At 44.9% G+C, this 23,485-nt stretch overlaps 1 protein-coding gene across 1 annotated transcript in view; it reads right to left on the reverse strand.

Moving 5' to 3' along the window:
• The window catches only part of LOC110165691 (protein FAM184A-like), a 96,150-nt gene extending 73,669 nt beyond the window's left edge, over positions 1–22,481 (reverse strand). The window contains exon 1 of the mRNA XM_055165937.1: positions 22,224–22,481. Within this exon, the coding sequence (XP_055021912.1) occupies positions 22,224–22,457 (234 nt within the window). The 5' untranslated portion in view covers positions 22,458–22,481. The remainder of the gene's footprint in view (positions 1–22,223) is intronic.
• Positions 22,482–23,485: the final 1,004 nt, after the last annotated feature.

The raw sequence follows: 23,485 nt of genomic DNA on the forward strand, positions 1-23,485 counted from the left end.
CTGGCCGATATTATCGGCCAATATGGGCACCTGGAGACATATCGGCTATCGGCCGATATGCTTGCTGATATGAGCCGATATTTCACGTGGGCATGTTATACCTCGTTATAAAGCTTAGACTCTCTACATTCTGTTCATTTAATCCAATTTACAGACAGATAAATGTCCTAATATGTGGCTCTGCGTCAGTATTTATCTGTGGTGTAACTTGTCTGTGTCTGTGTCCGTACTGTCCCTGAACACACCACAGAGTGACGTCACTTCACTCGCGTGTGTTTGTTTACACCCGCAGACGTGCGCAACACTGAGATTATTTTCTTTTTCGGACAATCGGTTTGAGTCTGGATTAAAAGGACATTTATTAGTTCAGACTTGTGATGTGGGAGGAGCCTGTGTGATGTGGGAGGAGCCTGTGTGAGCGGTGAGTGTTGGAAATACATCGACTTTGAAGCTAGTTTAGGTTTTGTTAGCGGTTAGCTGCTGTAGCTCCCGCACATAAACAGGCTGTTTTCTATTGGTCTATTGTAAAGTGTTTATATTGGCCGTATATTTGTTACTGGACCAGTATTGATATGTAAATGAGCTGTGAATAGACGTGTGAATGATCCACATTTATGCATATAATTAATTACCGCGGTGCGCAGCATTTACGGCTAAAGGCTAATAGCGGTAGTTTACTAGCTAGGAGTTATCGAAGCGGCTCTTAGATCCGATCTTTGAAGCGAACAACAGGAGCATGTTTCTTATTCGGGAGCCGTGTTTTCTCTTTTTTCTCACTTTTTCTCTTCATGTCGCATGTCGACCCGTAGTTTGACAGCAGCAGCGGCTGAAAACGAAACTTTCAGAAATCTGCGTGTGCATAGGATAAAAAAAAAAGTGCATATTTGGCTGCAGTTCAGCATAAAATGAATAAACCAGGACTAAATCTTGGGCCCGAGTGCAGGAGAGAGATAGAAACCGAGTCCCGACACTCAGTCCTGGTTCAGTTCTGGTTTAGTCCTGTTTGCAACAAAACAATCTCAAGAGTCGCTTGGGAGCCGAAAGAGCCAGCTGCTTTAGTGAGCCGAGCCAAAAGAGCCGGTTCTCCAAAAAAAAAAAAAAAAAAACTGGAATCCCCATCACTAGTAGCTAGAATGTGATGCAAAAATGCCATTAGGCCAAACTACTGTCTGTAAATATGATGTAAAGAGTCAAAATAACAATAAATGTTGCCTAAATAAACCCAATTTAGAATCAACTAGAGCCAAACCTAAGTTTTTTAATCAGTTCAAGATTTACAGTGAATTTTTACATCACTAAATATATCGGCGATTATATCGGCAGCTCCAACTATCATTATATCGGTTTCATATCGGCCACAACAAAATCCATATCGGTCGGGCTCTAGTTTCCATAGACCTGATTAAGTCCTGGCTTAGTCATGGATTAGTCTTCATTTAGTCCAGTTTTAGTCCTGGGTTTAGTCCCTGGTTAAGTCATAGTCTAGTCCTGTTTTAGTCCTGGTTTAGTCCTGTTTTATTCCTGTTTTAGTCCTGGTTTAGTCCTGGTTTAGTCCTGGTTTAGTCCTGTTTAGTCCTGTGGTTTAGTCCTGGTTTAGTCCTGTTTTAGTCCTGTTTTAGTCCTGGTTTAGTCCTGGTTTAGTGCTGTTTTAGTCCTGGTTTAGTCCTGGTTTAGTCCTTCTTCAATCCTCATTTAGTCCTGGTTCAGTCCACAGATCATGAGCCAGTGTAATTCATGCTCTTTAAAGCCGTACTGTGGAACATTTGAATCTGTCGTGGTGGTCGTGGTCGTGGTGGTCGTGGTGGTCGTGGATCGTGGACGTGGTCGTGGTGGTCGTGGATGGTCGTGGTGGTCGTGGTGGTCGTGGTGGTGGACGTGGTGGTGGTGGTGTGGTGGTGGTGGTGGTCGTGGTGGTCGTGGACTGGTCGTGGTGGTGGTCGTGGACGTGGTGGTGGTCGTGGACGTGGTGGTGGTGGTCGTGGTGGTGGTGGTCGTGGTGGTGGTCGTGGTCGTGTGGTGTCGTGGATGTGGTGGTGGACGTGGTCGTGGTGGACGTGGTCGTGGACGTGGTGGTGGTCGTGGTGGTCGTGGTGGTGGTGGACGTGGTCGTGGTGGTGGTCGTGGCGTGTGTGGACGTGGTGGTCGTGGTGTGGTGTGGACGTGGTGGACGTGGTGGTCGTGGTGGTTCGGTGGTTGGTGGTGGTCGTGGTCGTGGTGTCGTGGTCGTGGTGGTCGTGGTGGTCGTGGTGGTCGTGGTCGTGGTGGACGTGGTCGTGGACGTGTCGTGGCTGTGGTGTGGTGGTCGTGGAGTGGTCGTGGTGGTGTGGTGGTCGTGGTGTGGTCGTGGTGGTCGTGGACTGGTCGTGGTGTCGTGGTGGTGGACGTGGTCGTGGACGTGGTCTGGTGGTGTGGTCGTGGTCGTGGTGGTCGTGGATGTGGACGTGGTCGTGGTGGTCGTGGACGTGGTGGTCGTGGTGGTTGTGGACGTGGTCGTGGTGGACGTGGTCGTGGTCTTGGTGGTCGTGGAGTGGTCGTGGTGGTGGTGGTGGTGGTCGTGTGGTCGTGGACGTCGTCGTGGTGGTGTGGACGTGGTTGTGGTCGTGGTGGTCGTGGACGTGGTCGTGGTGGGTCGTGGTGGTCGTGGACGTGGTGTTCGTGGTGGTCGTGGACGTGGTCGTGGTGTGGTCGTGGTCGTGGTGGTCGTGGTGGTCGTCGTGGTGGTCCGTGGTCGTGGTGGTTCGTGGACGTGGTCGTGGTGGACGTGGTGTGGACGGTGGTCGTGGACGTGGTCGTGGTGGTCGTGGACGTGGTCGTGGTCGTGGTGGTGTGGTGGTGGTCGTGGTGGTCGTGTGTGGTCGTGGTGGTCGTGGACGTCGTGGTCGTGGTCGTGGTCGTCGTGGTCGTGGTGGTCGTGGTGGTCGTGGTGGTCGTGGTCGTGGTGGTCGTGGTCGTGGTCGTGTGGTCGTGGACGTGGTCGTGGTGGTCGTGGTGGTCGTCGTGGTGGTCGTGGTGGTCGTGGACGTGGTGGTCGTGGTGGTGGGTGGACGTGGTCGTGGTGGTGGTGGTCGTGGTGGTCGTGACGTGGTCGTGGTGGTGGTGGTCGTGGTCGTGGTCGTGGTCGTGGTGGTCGTGGTGTGGTCGTGGACGTGGTGGTCGTGGTGGTCGTGGCGTGGTCGTGGTGGTCGTGGACGTGGTGTGGTCGTGGTGGTCGTGGTGGTGTGGTCGTGGTGGTCGTGGTGTGGTCGTGGTCGTGGGTGGTCGTGGTCGTGGACGTGGTCGTGTCGTGGTGGTCGTGGTGGTCGTGGTGGTGGGTCGTGGTGGTGGTCGTGGACGTGGTCGTGGTGGTCGTGGATGGTGGTCGTGGTGGTCGTGGTGGTCGTGGTGGTCGTGGTCGTGGGTCGTGGTGGTCGTGGTGTCGTCGTGGTGGTGGTGGTGGTCGTCGTGGTCGTGGTCGTGGTCGTGGGTGGTCGTGGTCGTGGGTGGTCGTGGTGGTCGTGGACGTGGTGGTCGTGGTGGTCGTGGTCGTGGTGTCGTGGTGGTCGTGGTGGTGGTCGTGGTGGTGGTGTCGTGGTCGTGGTCGTGGTGGTCGTGGACGTGGTGTCGTCGTGGTCGTGTCGTGGTCGTGGTGGTCGTGGCTGTGGTCGTGGTGGTGGGTGGTGTGACGTGGTCGGTCGTGGTGTGTCGTGGTGGTCGTGGTGGTGGTGGTGGTGGTGGTCGTGGTGGTCGTGGATGTGGTCGTGGTGGTCGTGGTCGTGGTCGTGTGGTCGTGGTCGTGGTGGTCGTGGCGTCCGTTTGGTCGGTGACATAATCCGAGCTCTGGCGTCTCTTCTCTTCTCGTCCTCGTGGTTTTTCTTCGTGGACTTTGTGGGAATCGTGTGGATTATTGATGCGGCGCGTGGAGCGAATATTAACGAGGCGCCAGAGCGAGGGGGCGGAGCCAAGAACAAAAACACACCGCACATGAAAGAGAGAAGAAGAAGAAGACGGAGAAAGAGAAGAAGAAGAGAAGAAGAAGAAGAGACTGCAGCGGCTGCGGCGGCGAAGCATCAGAATAATCATATTTAATTTAACAGGAAAGAAACGGATTTAACAGAGAACCAGGACTAAACCAGGACTAAACCAGGACTAACCAGGACTAGACCAGGACTAAACCAGGACTAGACCAGGACTAAACCAGGACTAAACCAGGACTAAACCAGGACTGAACCAGGAAACCAGGACTGAACCAGGACTGACCAGGACAACCAGGACTGAACCAGACTGGACCAGGACTCAGGACTAACCAGGACTTGACCAGGACTGGAACCAGGACTAAACCAGGACTAAACCAGGACTGACCAGACCAGACAGGACCAGGACCACTGGACCAGGAAAAGGACTAAACAGGACTAAACCAGGAACCGGACTAGGACTAAACCAGGACTAAACCAGGACTGGACCAGGACTGGACCAGAACCGGACTTGGACTAAACCAGGACTAAACCAGGACTGGACCAGGACTGAACCAGGACTAAACCAGGACTGAACCAGGACTGAACCAGGTCTACACTGTTAAAACCCGATCCGGTCCAGGACCTCGCCTGGGAGAGATCACTATATTACTCAAACATGGACAGATGACTTTAAAACCTCTTGGTCTTGGTCTTGTCTCGATCTTGTCTCAATCTTTTCACAATCTTGTCTCAGTCTTGGTCTTGACCTTTAAAAGTCTCGGTCTCATCTCGGTCTTGATGGGGTTTGGTCTCGTTCTTGTCTTGTTTTTGTCTCGGTCTAGTCTCGGTCTTGTCTCGGTCTAGTCTCGGTCTTGTCTCGGTCTTGTCTCGGTCTTGTCTCGGTCTTGTCTCGGTCTTGTCTCGTTTTTATCTCGGTCTTGTCTCGGTCTCGTCTCGGTCTTGTCCCGGTCTTGTTTCGGTTTTGACCTTTAAAAGTCTTGGTCTTGTCCTGGTCTCTGGACCCTGTGGTCTCGGTCTGGTCTCGGTCTCTGGACCCTGTGGTCTCGGTCTCTGGACCCTGTGGTCTCGGTCTCTGGACCCTGTGGTCTCGGTCTGGTCTCGGTCTCTGGACCCTGTGGTCTCGGTCTGGTCTCGGTCTCTGGACCCTGTGGTCTCGGTCTGGTCTCGGTCTCTGGACCCTGTGGTCTCAGTCTGGTCTCGGTCTCTGGTCTCGGTCTCGGTCTGGTCTCGGTCTCGGTCTGGTCTCGGTCTCTGGACCCTGTGGTCTCGGTCTGGTCTTGGTCTCGGTCTCTGGACCCTGTGGTCTCGGTCTGGTCTCGGTTGGTCTCGGTCTCTGGACCCTGTGGTCTCGGTCTGGTCTCGGTCTCTGGACCCTGTGGTCTCGGTCTGGTCTCGGTCTCTGGACCCTGTGGTCTGGTCTGGTCTTGGTCTCGGTCTGGTCTCGGTCTGGATTCGTCGGGTCTGAGCTACAACACCAGTTTGTGAAGAGAAAACTAGATCATAAATCATAAAACATCTCGATCCGTCTCCTTTAAACCTTCACTCTTCTTCTGTCTTTTTTCCCATCATGCTTTGCTCCGGGTCGACGGGTCCGGGCAGATTCATCAAACAAACCCAGAGGCCGAGTTTTAGAGTTTTAGAGTTTTAGAGTTTTTAGAGTTTTAGAGTTTTAGCCCAGAGCTAAACTCAAACCCAGACCTCAGGGAGCGTGGAGCCGAGCGACGAGGACAGACGCTCCTCTGAGCCCGAGAAAAAAAAAGAAAAAAAAAGAACCGCAGCAGCACCACAGCAGCTTACGTAAGATTCAAATTAAGACGTCGCCTCGAGGAACGAACAATGACGACTTCAAACACGAACAATATGCAGCTGTTAATGAAAACTTATCTCGACTCATCGGGTCTGAGCCACAGATTTGACAAAACGCTGCAGATTCACACGGTTTTCTGATCTGGTCTAATGTCGTTTCTAATCACAAACAGACCTGGAGTTGGGTTTTGTTTCATTTATTTAAACACACAAAACATTATGAAAACTCTCTGTTCCACCTGTTATATCCTGTGGTTATGCAGGAAGGAAGAGCTCCACTGGGTTTTTAAACTCCACACACCTTCACTAGAATCATTTGGATCATTTCAGACCTGGAGTCGCCGATTTCTACTGAACGAAAGGAAAAAGGAGCTGTTCACTCCGCTTCAGATCTAAACCAGGTCTAAACCAGGACTAAACAGGACTAAAATGGGTCTAAACAGGACTAAACCAGGTCTAAAAACTAAAAGGCAGGTCTAAACCAGGACTAAACCAGGTCTAAACCAGGTCTAAACCAGGAGTCTACTAAACCAGGTCTAAATCTACTAAACCAGGGTCTAAACCAGGCCAGGTCTAAACCAGGTCTAAACCAGGTCTAAACCAGGAGGTCTAAACCAGGTCTAAACCAGGTCTAAACCAGGTCTAAAACCAGGTCTAAACCTAAAGGTCTAAACCAGGTCTAAACCAGGTCTAAACCAGGACTAAACTCTAAACTAAACCAGGTCTAAACCAGGACTAAACCAGGAGGTCTAACCAGGTCTAAACCAGGTCTAAAACCAGGACTAAACCAGGACTAAACCAGGTCTAAACCAGGTCTAAACCAGGAGGTCTAAACCAGGTCTAAACCAGGTCTAAACCAGGACTAAACCAGGTCTAAACCAGGACTAAACCAGGTCTAAACCAGGTCTAAACCAGGACTAAACCAGGTCTAAACCAGGTCTAAACCAGGTCTAAACCAGGTCTAAACCAGGTCTAAACCAGGTCTAAACCAGGTCTAAACCAGGACTAAACCAGGTCTAAACCAGTTTTAATCCAGGTCCATGTCTCTGTGCTCTTACACTTGTTCTGATCCACTGCAGATGTTTCTAAATCTTCTGCTCTGAATATGACCTACATATATTCATTTCTCTAACACCTCGTCTCTTCAGCTCAGACTCCAGGGATGTTCCCGGTGGATTTTCCCGGTGGATTTTCCCGGTGGATTTTCCCGGTGGATTTTCCCGGTGGATGTTCCTGGACTCACTGTCTCATCTGGATCTGACCCAAACTCTCTCACTTAAACCTGGAACATGACTTTATTGATGAGTTTGGTGTTTGACTGTTCGTACTGTCAGACACACTGCACACGCCACACGTCAGAGGAATATTACTGCATTTAGTATTTTAGTCGATTAATCGGTGGATGGAGCCTTAATCGAGCAAAATCTGCGTTAGTCTGTGACATGTTTGAGGTCACGTTTGTCCCGTTAGTTTATTTCCCACCTCATTTCATTTTTTTTTCTTAATTTGCCGAACACAAATAAATCTCTGGACATAAACCTGAGCTCTTGTTTTGTTCAATTATCACACAACAAATAGTTCATATAAATCGGTTTTATTTTCTAATTCACTTCAGTTAAAGGTTGTATGGAGGATTTTTTTTTGTTTCAAATTGTCAGTGATAGATTATAGATGCAGTCGCCTTGTAATTATGATGACCAAAAAAAAAGAGAATAAAAATTCATCAACTCTGGACGTGGTGGGGCTAAACATTTGCCAATAGATAACGACACTGCCTCGTTATCTGTGAGCTGACAGGCTGTCAATCAAACTCCCTACGTTTCTAGTGTAACTGACTTGCCTGCGCCGCCGGTACGTGGTTTACGTACGACACAGACGCTGTTTACTCCACCAACGCAACAGTTCTTAGTGGCTTTTTTTGACCTATATCTTCCTCGCAGTTCGCACAAAGTTTGTTGCGATGGCGACAAGAATCCAGGAGCAGTTCACCGCAAAAGAAAGTCCGTTTTTGAGGTGAAAGAAGAAGACAAGGGGAAAAGCAGCGAAGCCAAACTAAGGTGATTCTTGTAGATTCATTCCAGCGATGGCGCGACTGAAGCAGACGAAGGGTCTAAAGACTGACGCACTGGTCCACAAATTACTCCTGGACAGGAAACTTCTGCTTATTATGAAAACCTACTTTATTTCCAAGAGCGAGACAAACGTTTTTCAGGACACGAATGTGATATCCTATGTCTGAAAACGTCATTTTCAAGGCAAAGAAAGAGTCCGCCTGCTGCTGCGTGTTGTAGTTAGTTCATTCGCACTGAATCTCCACGCAACCTTCTCTGCTCCTCTCCTCGCTGCTCGTTCCGCTCTTCTCCCTCCTCCTCACTTCTCCGTCTTGTCTAACCAACACTGTAGTTAGTTGTTTACAAGTCATGTGCAGCGGCTGTAAACAAACCTGTTTGTGGCGTAAGGAGGAGGAGGGAGGAGGTGTTTCTACGTCTGGAGCTGTAGGGGAGGGGAGGTGGTTTCACGCAGGAGCAACATTTGAAAAAGGACAAACAGTCGCTGGTTTTCTCGTTCCTTGGAAAATCCTCTATACAACCTTTAAACACATCCAGATTTGTCAGACTCACCTGGTCCTGCACATGCTCCACACACACACACAGATTTATAACTTTTGGTTGGTGTCTTGGACCATGTGGAGGAGTTTGGAGTCATTTGTTTTTTTCTACATTTCTATAGTTTTGATTTATGTTCACTTGTGTTTATTTTGATTCACTTGTGTTTATTTTGATTCACTTGTGTTTATTTCTTTATGTTAAATTCATCTGTGACACCTACTGTTGTGCCTCCGCTCAGTTTCATTTCTCTCCAGCTCTAGATCAGGAATCAGAAAACACTAGACGGTTTGTAAGAGAAGATGTGGACGACGCACTGACCAATCATCTGTGATCTGTGAGGTCATGACGTGGTGGTCGTGGCGTCTGTGTCCCTTTTGTGTTTCAACACAACAGTAAACAAACAGACAGACGTTCTGTGTTGGCGACGATTCCCCAGATCCCAGAGGATTTAAAGCCGGAACAAAGAGAAAGTTTGGTGAATTTTATCAAGAGGAAAGAAGTTATTGTTCTTCTTCCTACAGGATTTGGAGCTTTACAAACGTCACGACCAAACAGCAGCGACTGGTTCAATTTTAAAAAGTCCCGCCTCCTGTCGAGCGAACGAATCCTAATGCTTCAGGTCACACGGTTTACACCAAGGAGTTGTGTGAAAGATCCTAAAATTCCATGACTTTTCCAGAACTTTCATTGAATTTACAAAAATCCATGAGTTTCTCAGGCCTGAATGATGACATTTTCAATTTCCATGACTTTTCCAGGATTTCCATGACCGTGGGAACCCTGTATACAAACTACACTAACAAAAGTAAAGTAAAGGTTTAGACGAGATCAATGTGACACAAATGAGTTTCGTCCGCAGGGCGTCTGGACTAGGGACGGGCATGATGGGTATCGTTAAGAATTTCATCGATTACGTTCATTTTAATGGACAAACTGAATGTAGGTTGTTGTGTGTCGTGACCAAACAGGTGTGTACATGTGTCTCTGCATCAGAAGGAGCGAGACACAAACAGTGGGTCAGTCTGTAACGAACCGAAGCACAAATGTGGATTTAACCAGGATTTGTAGAAGAAATTCCACACTTTCCGTTCGTTGGGACGAAAAGTGTGAGTCCATGTGCACAGTGGATAAAGCAGCACATATGTTTCTGTGTCCAGTGGGAAAAAGTTTTTCCAGGTGAGAGTCGCTCAATGTGGATGACGAGGCCCCGCCCCCCTCCCCCCGTACGCTGTCCTGGTTTTGACAAACACAAATCTGGTCACACTGACCTGTATTCACCTGAGTCATGTCTTTTAATCCAACACAAGTTGAACCACATCAGCGACACAAGAGCTGGAGTTTTATCTTCACTTAGTTTATGTAAATTAGTGATGTGGTTTTAAGTTTTGTTTCTGTGAGATTTGAACAAAACTGAATTAAACACATTATAATGTCAAACAGCTGATGTGGATCTAGAGTCGTTATGTTTATATGTCGTAAAGTTGAATTTATTTATGCAGATTAGTGCAGATAGTAATAAATAATGATGATCATTTTAATATAAAAACCTTAATGATTAATCGATAATCGATCGTTAATTCTTCCGACGATCGATTAAGAAAATTTCATCGAATGTCCGTCTCTAGTCTGGGCGTCTCCCTCAGAGACAGAGTGAGGAGCTCGGAGTAGAGCCGCTGCTCCTCCACGTGGAGAGGAGCGTCTGAGGGGAGGACGTCTGTTCTGTCTCCTGGACGTGTCCCTCAGGAGGTGTTCATGTCCCAGCAGGAGGAGGACATCACCCCTGTCCTGTTGTCCTCACACTGGCTCCTGTCCAGTTCAGGTTCCCCCGGTCCCGGTGCAAACAGGGCTGATCGGTCTTTTGCAGTGGTCGGTCCAAAACTCTGGAACTCTTTGACCCATTGAGTTGTGGTCCATCCCTGCCTCTGTTCAAAACCAAACTTAAAACCGACTTATCTAGAACGGCTTTTAACACTAAGTCTACGTTCAGACTGCAGGGATTAACGCTCAATTCCGATTTTTTTGTGAAATCTGATGTTTTTTCGAGGTCGTTCACATTTCCAATTAAATGCGACTTGTCTGTGACTCCAGTGTGAAGGTAAACGGCCCGAAAGTGTCCCACATGTGACACTGGAGACACGACGACGTCAACCCCATGCGTCACCCGCAGCGAGCGTCTGTGTGTTTACGGAAGTTGTCCAAATATGGACGCAGCATCGAGCACCTGGAGATTTTTTACAGTTCTCCTGCTTCAGCGCAGAATAGTGACGTTTGTGTCTTGTTGATGACGTGTAGGTGGATGAATGAGCTTTGTCCGTTCAGACTGAAGTCACATGTTAAAAGATCAGATATGTATCAGTTTCAGGAGCAAATATCCAAGTGTCCTGAGTCACATTTGAAAAATTTGGATCTGTGTGGTTCAGACGTCATTAAAAGATCAGATACAGGAACATAGAGACAAAAAATCTGATTGGGTCACTTCAGGTGCATCTGAACGCAGCCTTAGGCCTTGTGACACTTTCATTATTTTACTGGTGTAATTTAAATGCTTTGTTGTTTTGTTTGTAGGATGTTTATTGTTTTTTATCCTGTTTTAATGTTGTCCAGCACTTTGGTCGTCGGAAGCTGCTATAGAAATAAAGTTTGATTGATTTATGGATTGATTGATTGAGGAGGAAGACCCAGGACACACTGGAGGGACGGTGTCTCTGGTCTGGACTGGGAACACCTCAGGGTCCCTCTCGAGGAGCTGGAGGAAGTGTCTGGGGTGAAGGAAGTCCGGGAGTCCCTGTTTAAACCGATGCCCCGCGACTCGACATCGGAGAAGCAGAAGAACATGGATGGATGAACATTTTAAAGGTTGTATAGAGGATTTTCCAAGGAACGAGAAATCCAGCGACTGTTTGTCCTTTTTCAAATGTTGCGCATGCGTGAAACCACCTCCCCCTCCTACAGCTCCTACGTAGAAACACCTCCTCCCTCCTCCTCCTTACGCCACAAACAGGTTTGTTTACAGCCGGTGCTGCACATGACTTGTAAACAACTAACTACAGTGTTGGTTAGACAAGACGGAGAAGTGAGGACGGGGGGAGGGGGGGCGCGGAGATTCCGTGCGAATGAACTAGCTCCTACTACAACACGCAGCAGCAAGCTGGACTCTTTCTTTGCCTTGAAAATTAAGTTTTCAGACATAGGATATCACATTCGTGTCCTGAAAAACGTTTGTCTAACTCTTGGAAATAAAGTACGTTTTCATAATAAGCAGAAGTTTCCTGTCCAGGAGTAATTTGTGGACCAGTGCGTCAGTCTTTAGACCCTTCGTCTGCTTCAGTTCGCGCCATCGCTGGAATGAATCTACAAGAATCACCTTAGTTTTGGCTTCGCTGCTTTTCCCCTTGTCTTCTTCTTTCACCTCAAAAAAAGACTTTCTTTTTGCGGTGAACTGCTCCTGGATTCTTGTCGCCATCGCAACAAACTTTTGCGAACTGCGAGGAAGATATAGGTAAAAAAAGCCGCTAAGAACTGTTGCGTTGGTGGAGTAAACAGCGTCTGTGCGTCTTGCGTCTGTGGACTGTGTGACAGTCGTACGTAAACCACGTAACGGCGGCGCAGGCAAGTCAGTTACACTAGAAACGTAGGGAGTTTGATTGACAGCCTGTCAGCTCACAGATAACGAGGCAGTGTCGTTATCTATTGGCAAATGTTTAGCCCCACCACGTCCAGAGTTGATGAATTTTTATTCTCTTTTTTTTGGTCATTATAATTACAAGGCGACTGCATCTATAATCTATCACTGACTATTTGAAACAAAAAAAATCCTCCATACAACCTTTAAGACCAAAATAACGAGGTTCACTGCGGCAGTTCCGGAGAGAGGAGCGACAAGTTTCAGTGTGACGTCAAGTGGAGCCAGAGTCCATGGATCCAGAAGCGCGTCCGTGCTCACTTCCTGTTAGTAACATGGCGTTTAGCGGGTTCCCTCTGTTCATTTACATAAAACCGTCTGTTATAACGACCTGGACCTGTGTGTTTTTGGTGACTCGTGTCCACTGGGGGTTGGATTTCTGTGGACGGATCGAGGACAGGAGCGTTTCCGTCTCCACACGCGATTAAAACGGCGAGAAGTTCAAAACAAAAGGATTTCTCATCTGCTCTTTAAATAGCTCTGTCCTAGTTTCCACCTCTCGAACGGGAAACGGGCTGCTGCACTGGCACAACACAAACCCGCCTCGGCCTCCTGCACGAGCGAACGCCAGGATCAAAGCCAAACTGTTAGAATCACAAACGGTTCTGTACACGACTGCGCAGCGACAACGAAGCTCCAAACCCGCCGCACCTGAGTCCTGACGCCTTAAAAAAGTGAAAAACAGAGCGAGTTCATTGTAAACAGTTTGAATCTGTGTGTCGCTCGTTCAGTCGTTTTTCAAAATAAAACCAAAAATAAGAAAACTAAAAAAAAACAACGATTTTCTTCATTATTTGTCTCCAAAACCAAAATGAAAAAACATAAAGATTCCGGGTTTTTTTTCTGTTTTTGATTTTGTGTTTAAATGAAAAATGGAAAAAGAGAGAAAACGGAAAGCGGATGTTTCCCGTTTCTGTGGTTTCCGTGACCGTGATTCCGGACGCATCTGGACTGAACCAGGACCAAACCAAGTCCGGAACCAGACCAGGACTGGGACCAGGACTTAGACCGCGACCAGACAACGACTGAGCCCGGGATCAGACCAGAACTAAGACCAGGATTGAGACCAGGAACGGCACCGGGACTGAGACTGGGACTGAGATCGGAACCAGACCAGGACTGAGACTAGGACCAGACCAGGACTGAGACTAGGACCGAGACCGGGACCAGATCAAGACTGGGACCGAGAGTGGGATCAAACCAGGACCGAGACCAGGACCCAGACCAGAATGAAAACGGTTTAGTCCTGTCTTAGTCCTGTCTTAGTCCTGTCTTAGTCCTGTCTTAGTCGTCTTAGTCTGTTTAGTCCGGGTTTAGTCCGGGTTTAGTCCGGGTTTAGTCGGGTTTAGTCCGGGTTTAGTCGGGTTTAGTCCGGGTTTAGTCCGGGTTTGGGTTTAGTCGGTTTTAGTCGGGTTTAGTCCGGGTTTAGTCGGGTTTAGTCCGGGTTTAGTCCGGGTTTAGTCCGGTTTAGGGTTTAGTCCTGGTTTAGTCCTGGTTTAGTCCGGGTTTAGTCCTGGGTTTAGTCCTGGTTTAGTCCGGGTTTAGTCCGGGTTTAGTCCGGGTTTAGTCCGGGTTTAGTTTAGTCCGGTTTAGTCGGGTTTAGTCTGGGTTTAGTCCTGTTTTAGTCCTGGTTTAGTCCATTATCTGTTTTTTTTTTTTTTTTTCCATTTTTCATTTAAACACAAAATCAAAAACTGAAAAAACAAATATTTATCTGTTTTTTTTTCATTTTGGTTTTGGAGACAAATAATGAAGAAAATAGTTGTTTTTTTTTTCGTTTTCTTATTTCTGGTTTTATTTTGAAAAACAAATGAACGAACGACACACAGATTAGTTTTGGTCTAAAGTTCTTCTTCTCTTTCTTCTGCTTTCAGAGCGTCTTTAATTATTCACCACCTGCAGTTAAAAGACAATAAACCTCAGCAGCCGCAGATTCTTCTGACTTCAAGAGTTTGTACGATAAATCTGGACTGAGGAAGGACACTTTTTTCTTTAAAGGTTCTATATTTCTTACTATTACTTATTCTACATGAGAACTTGACTTAAACCTCACAAGAGTCAGTTTTGTGTAATATAAAACACAAAACTGACTCTTGTGAGGTTTAAGTCAAGTTCTAAAGTTCAAAAACCTCAAAAACGAAGACCGGCTTGAGCTTCCCTCAGGACTTTAACTTAACTATGGACTATTGTCCAAAATCCAGAAGAGCTGAAATGATCTAAATGATTCTAGAGAAAGTAAAAACACAGTGGAGCACTTCCTGTATCACCACACGATGACATCACAAGGTGGAACCGAGTTTAAACCTGGTTTAGTCCTGGTTTAGACCTGATTTAGTCCTAGTTTAGACCTTGTTTAGACCTGGTTTAGTCTAGACCTGGTTTAGTCCTGGTTTAGACCTGATTTAGTATTTGACCTGATTTAGTAGTTTAGTTTAGTCCGAGTTTAGACCTGTTTAGTCCGAGTTTAGACCTGGTTTAGTTTAGTCCGAGTTTAGACCTGATTTAGTCCTAGTTTAGACCTGGTTTAGTCCTAGTTTAGACTGATTTAGTCCTAGTTTTAGACCTGGTTTAGTCCTGGTTTAGACCTGGTTTTAGTTCCTGGTTTTAGACCTGGTTTAGGTTTAGACCTGGTTTAGTCCTTAGTTTAGGGTTTAGTTCTGGTTTTAGAACCTGGTTTAGTAGTCCTGGTTAGTTAGTTTAGACCTGGTTAGTTCTGGTTTAGTCCTGGTTTAGACCTGGTTTAGTCCTGAGTTTAGACCTGGTTTAGACCTGGTTTAGTCCTAGTTTAGACCTGGTTTAGTTCTGGTTTAGTCCTGGTTTAGTCTGGTTTAGTCTAGTTTAGTAGACCTGGTTTTAGTTCTGGTTTAGTTCTGGTTTAGTCCTGGTTTAGTCCTGGTTTAGTTCTGGTTTAGTCCGAGTTTAGACCTGATTTGAAAAAAAAAATGTGTTAATGTGCAGGTTTTTTTTTGTGTTAAACATGTGAATGAAAAACAAAACAAGTCCAGGTTTGTTTGTGACGAGGAAACGACTTTAGAACAAATCAGAAAATGGAAAAATATAAATATTAAAATAATAAAATAACAAACAGAGTTCAGGACCTTTCAACGTTTCAAAGCCAAAACGACACGACGACTTTCGCTCGGGGCAAAAACCGGCAAAGAAAAGCACCGAAAGTGAAGCAAAAACTCTGAAAATGTTAAAAAGAAGTTTGCAAATCCATTTCCACACCAGGGATTTGGAAACGCCGCACTTTTCATGACCGGAGTTGGGAGTGAAAAAGCCGGACGGGAGCAGAGTAATTGGATCGAGGCTCCGTGTCCAGACGCCAAAAGAACCGTTTTCTACACGTTTGACCAAAAAACCCAACACTTTTATTCACCTCTGACAATCCAGAAACGATTCACAAACTGAACACTTGAATCAACTTAGAAAAAACTGATTAAAATAACAATGTCAGTGCCAACAAACTGTTTAAAAACTCACTAAAAACTCACTAAAAACTCACTAAAAACTCACTACGGAGAGAGTCTGTTTCTGCTTTGCCTTACATAGTTTAGTCCTGGTTTAGTTCTGGTTTAGTCCAGGTTTAGTCCTGGTTTAGTCCAGGTTTTAGTCCAGGTTTAGTCCTGGTTTAGTCCAGGTGGTTTAGTCCTGGTTTAGTCCAGGTTTAGTCCTGGTTTAGTCCTAGGTTTTTAGTCCTGGTTTAGGTTTACCTGGTTTAGTCCTAATTTTAGACCTGGTTTAGTCCTAATTTAGACCTGGTTTAGTCCTTTAGACCTGGTTTTAGTCCTAATTTAGACCTGGTTTAGTCCTAATTTAGACCTGGTTTAGTCCTGTTTAGTTAATTTACCTGGTTTACCTGGTTTAGTCCTGGTTTAGACCTAGTTTAATCCTTTTAGTCCTGGTTTAGTCCTGGTTTAGACCTGGTTTAGACCTGGTTTAGTCCTAATTTAGACCTGGTTTAGTCCTAATTTAGACCTGGTTTAGTCCTGGTTTAGACCTGGTTTAGACCTGGTTTAGTCCTAATTTTAGACCTGGTTGAATCCTAGTTTTAGACCTGGTTTAGTCCTAGTTTTAGCTCTGGTTTAGTCTTTTAGACCTGGTTTAGTCCTGGTTTAGACCTGGTTTTAGTCCTGGTTTTAGACCTGGTTTAGTCCTGGTTTAGTCCTGGTTTAGACCTGGTTTATCTGGTTTAGTCTAATTTAGACCTGGTTTAGTCCTGGTTTAGTCTGGTTTAGGTTTAGTCCTGGTTTCCTGGTTTAGTTCCTGGTTTAGTCCTGGTTCAGTCCTGGTTTGTCCTAGTTCAGTCCTGGTTTAGACCTGGTTTAGTCCTGGTTTAATAATAATTCTGTTGTGTGCTGTTTGTTGCTTTTTTATATTATTTTTATTTTATGTTAATCAGGAAGTGTGTGTTATCATGCTAGTTGCTGTTGTTTCAGTCGTGTAAATCTTTTATAAACTCAGGGAGGTGAATATTCTGGACGCAGGAGGTCGACGAAGAAGAACAAACGGTTTTAAATGGACTCGGTTTGTTTTTCATGTTTTTATAAAGAAACAGGTGGAAGAAGAAAAGAGGAGAATTAAACCCGCGCGTTTCAGCCGAGTCGTCATTCCGGAGTAAACGCGGCGTCTTCTCCTCGAGCTGCGACAAAACAAAACGTTCTGAACTGGAGGGAAAACTTCAATCACGTCTCGACGCGTTTCTTTGTGTCGAAACAAAAACCTGAATGAACCAAAACGACCGAGAAAATCACAGAGACGCAGAAAGACGCCGAGGATCAGTTGTAGTAGTAGTAATAGTAGTATTAGTAGTAGTCATACTTGTAGTAGTAGTAGTAGTAGTAGTAGTCCTGGTTTAGTCCTGGTTTAGTCCTGGTTTTGTCCAGGTCTAAAGTCTCACTTTAATCCTGGTTTAGACCTGGTTTAGTCCAGATTTTACACAAATTCATGAGATTTATTTCTACATAAGAGAAAATAAAAAGAAAACCACAAAATAAAAACGGTTTAGTGTAAATTTAAATCACAATTTATACATTTTTTCTTCATATTTTCAAAAGTCTAAACCAAAACAAAAGGACTGATCCTGGGTCAGACTCGAGTCTCTGCACGTGTCTCAATCCACTCGTTTTCCTCGTCTTTTTTTTTTTTTCTCTCGTGTTGTTTGTTTCACGGCATCTGCTCGCAATCCACCGCCACGGGATTAACTCCGCCACCGCCGCCGCCACCAGCACCAGCGCCGCTCCGACCCACATCCTCATCATCATCATCATCATCATCATCATCCTCCTTCCCCCCCCGCGGATTTACACTAAACCACAGATTTGTCCCAGTTTTATACAAAAAATGTCCCGATTTTTTACCAATTTGATCCTCGAAAACAGTAAAAAGAGACACGAAGGGTCAGAAAAGCTGCTTAAAAACGACCAAAACACAAAGAAAATGTGACCAAACTATAAAATGATCCAAAAATTCACTTTAGATTCACTCTAGAAACGATCATCTACGACTCGTAACACGACAGAGATCTGGTTTCAGTCCTGGTTTAGTCTGGTTCAGTCTGGTTTAGTTCTGGTTTAGTCTGGTTTAGTCCTGTTAGTTTAGTCCTGGTTTAGTCCTGGTTCAGTCCTGGTTCAGTTTAGTCCTGGTTCAGTCCTGGTTCAGTCCTGGTTTAGTCCTGGTTCAGTCCTGGTTTAGTCCTGGTTTAGTCCTGGTCAGTCCTGGTTTAGTCCTGGTTTAGTCCTGGTTTTAGTCTGGTCTGGTCCTGGTTAGTCCTGGTTCAGTCCTGGTTTAGTCCTGGTTCAGTCCTGGTTTAGTCCTGGTTAGTCCTGGTTCAGTCCTGGTTTTCTTTAGTCCTGGTTCAGTTCCTGGTTCAGTCCTGGTTCAGTCCTGGTTTAGTACTGGTTTAGTCCTGTTTCAGTCCTGGTTTAGTCCTGGTTTATTCCTGGTTTAGTCCTGGTTTAGTCCTGGTTTAGTCCTGGTTTAGTCCTGTTCAGTCCTGGTTTAGTCCTGGTTTAGCACTAGTCTGGTCCTGGTTTAGTCCTGGTTTAGTCCTGGTTTAGTCCTGGTTTGGTCCTGGTTTAGTCCTGGTTTAGTCCTGGTTTGGTCCTGGTTTGGTCCTGGTTTAGTCCTGGTTTAGTCCTGGTTTAGTCCTGGTTTAGTCCTGGTTTTAGTCCTGGTTTGGTCCTGGTTTTTGGTCCTCCTGGTTTAGTCCTGGTTTAGTCCTGGTTTAGTCCTGGTTCAGTCCTGGTTTAGTCCTGGTTTAGTCCTGGTTTAGTCCTGGTTTAGTCCTGGTTTAGTCCTGGTTTAGGTTCTTGTCTGTTTTCATTTGGCGACATAAAAATATTTTCATTTGACCAAAATTAAACTGGTCCAGTCTTGAATTCAGTCACAGCCGACTGTGATTTGTCTCAGTTTTATCCAGGAAATGTTCCAGAGTGTCTTTATTTCTGACCAGTCTGATCCTGTCAACAGTAAAAACGACCAGAACACAAAGAACATGTGACTAAAATCAAGTGCTTCACAACTTTCCTTATTTATGCAGCTGTTTTACGATCTCATTATGACCAACCACCACAAAAACACTGATTTATCCCAGTTTTATCCAAGAAATGTCCCTGGTGTCTCTATTTTTGACCAAATTGATACAATAAAGTCTCATTTGTTGAGTTAAAACACAAAAAATCTGCTTAAAAACGACCAAAACAAAGAAAACGACAGTGACACACGTCAGACAAACCACCAATAAACATAGATTTGTCCCAGTTTTATCCAAGAAATGTCCCTGGTGTCTCTATTTTTGACCAATTTGATCCTATAAACTGTGATTTGTTGAAGTAAAACACAGAACAGCTGAGTAAAAACGACCACAACACAAAGAACATGTGACTGTCCCGACTCCTGTCATCAACGGTTTCTGCTTCACAATATCCAGAATAATGCAGCTTTCACATCGTTACTATTACAAACCACCACAAAACCACTGATGTATCACAGTTTTACACATGAAATGTCCCTGGTGTCTCGGTTTTTGACCAGTTTGATGCATAAACTGTGATAAAACAAAGAACAGCTGCTTAGAAACGACCAAAACACAAAGAAAACGACACTGACACGTTCATCATCAGTTCTGCTTCTTCACTCACACGTTTTACTATTTTATTACTACAAACCTCCAAAAAAAACTGATTTATCCCAGTTTTATACAAGAAATGTTCCTATTTTTAACCAATCTGATCCCAGCCAACAGTAAATAGAAACATAAATTGTTGAGAAAAGCTGCTTAAAATGACCAAAAGAAAATGTGACAAATGTGATACACTGACACGTTCGTTATCAATTCTCCAGATTTACTTCTTTCATTATTTTATTACTACCAGCCACCAAAAAACTAGTGACGTGTGCCGGTTTTATCCAAGAAATGTCCCTGTTTTTACAGATGCCATCAGTAAACAGATGCATTTTCTTTGTGTTTTTTCTTGTTTTTAAGCAGCTTTTCTATATTTTTCCTCAACAAATGACAAGTCATAGTATCAAATTAGTCCAAAATAGAGACACTTGGAACATTTCTTGTATAAAATTGAGACAAATCACAGGTTTTTTGGTGGTTTGTAATAGTAAAATAGTGAAACGAGTAATTAAGGAAAATTGTGATGTGCTCGGTCCATTCATGATTGACGTGTGTCAGTATATTCACATTTTCTTTATGTTTTGGTCAGTTTTAAGCAGCTTTTCCATATTTTACCTCAACAAATGACACTGTGTGAGTCTTTACTGGTTCAGTAAAGACAGACATTGTCATACAGTCTCATTTTTGTAGATAAAACACAGAACAGCTGCTTAGAAACGACCAAAACACAAAGAAAACGACAGTGACACGTTCATCATCAGTTCTGCTTCACTCACACGTTTTACTATTTTATTACTACAAACCTCCAAAAAAAACTGATTTATCCCAGTTTTATACAAGAAATGTTCCTATTTTTAACCAATCTGATACTTGCCATCAGTAAAGAGATGCATTTTCTTTGTGTTTTGGTCGTTTTTAAGCAGCTTTTCTCTATTTTTCCTCAACAAATGACAATTTATAGTGTCCATTTGGTCAAAAATAGAGACACCTGGGACATTTCTTGTGTAAAACTGAGACAAATCACAGGTTTTTTGGCCGTTGGTAGTAATAAAATTGTGAAACAAGTGTGTAATGAAGGAGAATTGACAACTAACGTGTGAAGGTTTTTAAATACGAATGAAAGTAAGAGACACTGTCATAAAGTCTTTTGTGTAGATAAAATACATAAAAGCTGCTTAAAAACGACCAAAACACAAAGAAAATGTGACTGTCCTGACTCATGTCCGTCATGAATGAACCGAGTACAGAACAGTTTTCTTTAATTATACAAACTTATTACCACCAACCACCAGCCTGTGTCCAGTTTTATACAAGAAATGTCCCTGATGTCCACATTTTTGATGAATCTGATGCATAAATTGTGATAAAACACAGAACAGCTGCTTAGAAAAAACCAAAACACAAAGAAAACGACAGAGACTCGTTCATCATCAGTTCTGCTTCACTCACACGTTTTACTATTTATTACTACAAACCTCCAAAAAAAACTGATTTATCCCAGTTTTATACAAAATTCCTATTTTTAACCAATCTGATACTTGCCACAGAAAGAGATATTTTCTTTGTGTTTTGGTGTTTTTAAGCAGCTTTTCTCTATTTTTTCCTCAACAAATGACAATTATAGTGTCCATTTGGTCAAAAATAGAGACACCTGGGACATTTCTTGTGTAAAACTGAGACAAATCACAGGTTTTTTGGCCGTTGGTATAGTAAAATTGTGAAACAAGTGTGTAATAAGGAGAATTGCTAACGAATGACAGTAAAGAGACACTGTCATAAAGTCTTTTGTGTAGATAAAATACAGAAAAAACTGCTTAAAAACGACCAAACACAAAGAAAATGTGACTGTCCGACTCATGTCCGTCATGAATGAACCGAGTACAGAACAGTTTTCTTTAATTATACAAACTTATTACCACCAACCACCAGCCTGTGTCCAGTTTTATACAAGAAATGTCCCTGATGTCCACATTTTTGATGAATCTGATGCATAAATTGTGATTTGTTGTGATAAAACACAGAACAGCTGCTTAGAAAAAACCAAAACACAAAGAAAACGACAGAGACTCGTTCATCATCAGTTCTGCTTCACTCACACGTTTTACTATTTTATTACTACAAACCTCCAAAAAAAAACTGATTTTATCCCAGTTTTATACAAGAAATTTCCTATTTTTAACCAATCTGATACTGCCATCAGGAAAGAGATGTATTTTCTTTGTGTTTTGGTCGTTTTTAAGCAGCTTTTCTCTATTTTTCCTCAACAAATGACAATTTATAGTGTCCAATTTGTCAAAATAGAGACACCTGGGACATTTCTTGTGTAAAACTGAGACAAATCACAGGTTTTTTGGCCGTTGGTAGTAATAAAATTGTGAAACAAGTGTGTAATGAAGGAGAATTGACAACTAACGAATGACAGTAAAGAGACTCTGTCATAAAGTCTCATTTGTGTAGATAAAATACAGAAAAAGCTGCTTAAAAACGACCAAAACACAAAGAAAATGTGACTGTCCCGACTCATGTCCGTCATGAATGAACCGAGTACAGAACAGTTTTCCTTTAATTATACAAACTTATTACCACCAACCACCAGCCTGTGTCCAGTTTTATACAAGAAATGTCCCTGATGTCCACATTTTTGATGAATCTGATGCATAAATTGTGATTTGTTGTGATAAAACACAGAACAGCTGCTTAGAAAAAACCAAAACACAAAGAAAACGACAGAGACTCGTTCATCATCAGTTCTGCTTCACTCACACGTTTTACTATTTTATTACTACAAACCTCCAAAAAAAAAAACACTGTGATGTGTCAGTTTTTGTATTTGTAAAAGGTTTTTCTCTCGTTTCCTTTGACACGCGCACACAACACCACAACACACGCGCGCGCACACACACACCTGCCCCACACAGACCCCCCCCCCCCCCCCCCCGCGTGTATCTGCCCCCCGCGGAGCTCCTGGTTGTGGGAGATGTCGGTGTTCATGTGTTCATGTGTTCATGTTCTTGTTGGAGATGTTCTTCATGTTTTGGTGTTTGTACCTTCGTGAGCTGCGCGATCTTCTTGCTCATCTTGAGGTGCAGCTCGTGCGTGTACGTGTACTCCAGCGCCGCGCTCCCGTCGTAGAACAAACCCGGAGCCGCGGAGCCCAGACCCGGGGGGGACTGCACGTACTTGCTGCTCGAGGCGGGGGTGCACGAGCCGCTGCTGCCGCCGCCGCCGCCGCCGCCGCCGCTGCTGCTGTACGGGGGCTGCCATCCGGACCCCGACGCCATTTTCACCAAAAACAAACAAACAAACAAACAAACCCCAAAAAGCCCGAGCGCGTGAGTCAGAACGCGTCCATCGTCCTGCTCGCGTGCGCAGAGGAAGAGCAGCAGCAGCAGGAGGAAGAGGAGGAGGAGGAGGAGCGCGAGGGGGGTGAGGGGGGGTGAGGAGGGGGGGGGGGGGTGAGGGAGCGCGCGGCGTGAAACGTAATCGGGAGCGCGCACCCCGGTGAAGTGATGGAGAAGAGGAGAAGAGGCGGGGACGCGCGCCAGATGCTCCGCCGGGGGTTGCCAGGTCAGAGGAGCAGAAACAAGCGGAAAAACACGAGAAAAGACAAATGATTCTGGACAATAAAAAGATCTGGGTTTAGACCTGGTTTAGACCTGGTTTAGTCCTGGTTTAGTCCTGGTTTCCTGGTTTAGTCCTGGTTTAGACCTGGTTTAGTCCTGGTGGTTTAGACCTGGTTTAGTCCTGGTTTAGTCCTGGTTTAGAGTCCTGGTTTCAGTCCTGGTTTAGACCTGGGTTTTAGTCCTGGTTTACCTGGACCTGGTTTAGTCCTGGTTTTAGTCCTGGTTTAGTCCTGGTTTAGAGTCCTGGTTTAGTCCTGGTTTAGTCCTGGTTTAGTCCTGGTTTAGACCTGGTTTAGTCCTGGTCCTGGTTTAGACCTGGTTTAGTCCTGGTTTAGATCTGGTTTTAGTCCTGGTTTAGTCCTGGTTTAGTCCTGGTTTAGTCCTGGTTTAGTCCTGGTTTAGTTTAGTCCTGGTTTAGTTTAGTCCTGGTTTAGACCTGGTTTAGTCCTGGTTTAGACCTGGTTTAGTCCTGGTTTAGTCCTGGTTTAGTCCTGGTTTAGTCCTGGTTTAGTCCTGGTTTAGACCTGGTTACTGGTTTAGTCCTGGTTTAGTCCTTTTAGTCCTGGTTTAGTCCTGGTTTAGTCCTGGTTTAGAGTCCTGGGTCCTGGTTTAGTCCTGGTTTAGACCTGGTTTAGTCCTGGTTTAGACCTGGTTTAGTCCTGGTTTCCTGGTTTAGTCCTGGTTTA

The sequence above is a fragment of the Boleophthalmus pectinirostris genome, unplaced genomic scaffold, assembly GCF_026225935.1.
Source record: "Boleophthalmus pectinirostris isolate CB_2022bp ecotype Guang Dong unplaced genomic scaffold, ASM2622593v1 HiC_scaffold_11, whole genome shotgun sequence".
NCBI classification, from domain to species: Eukaryota; Metazoa; Chordata; class Actinopteri; order Gobiiformes; family Gobiidae; genus Boleophthalmus; species Boleophthalmus pectinirostris.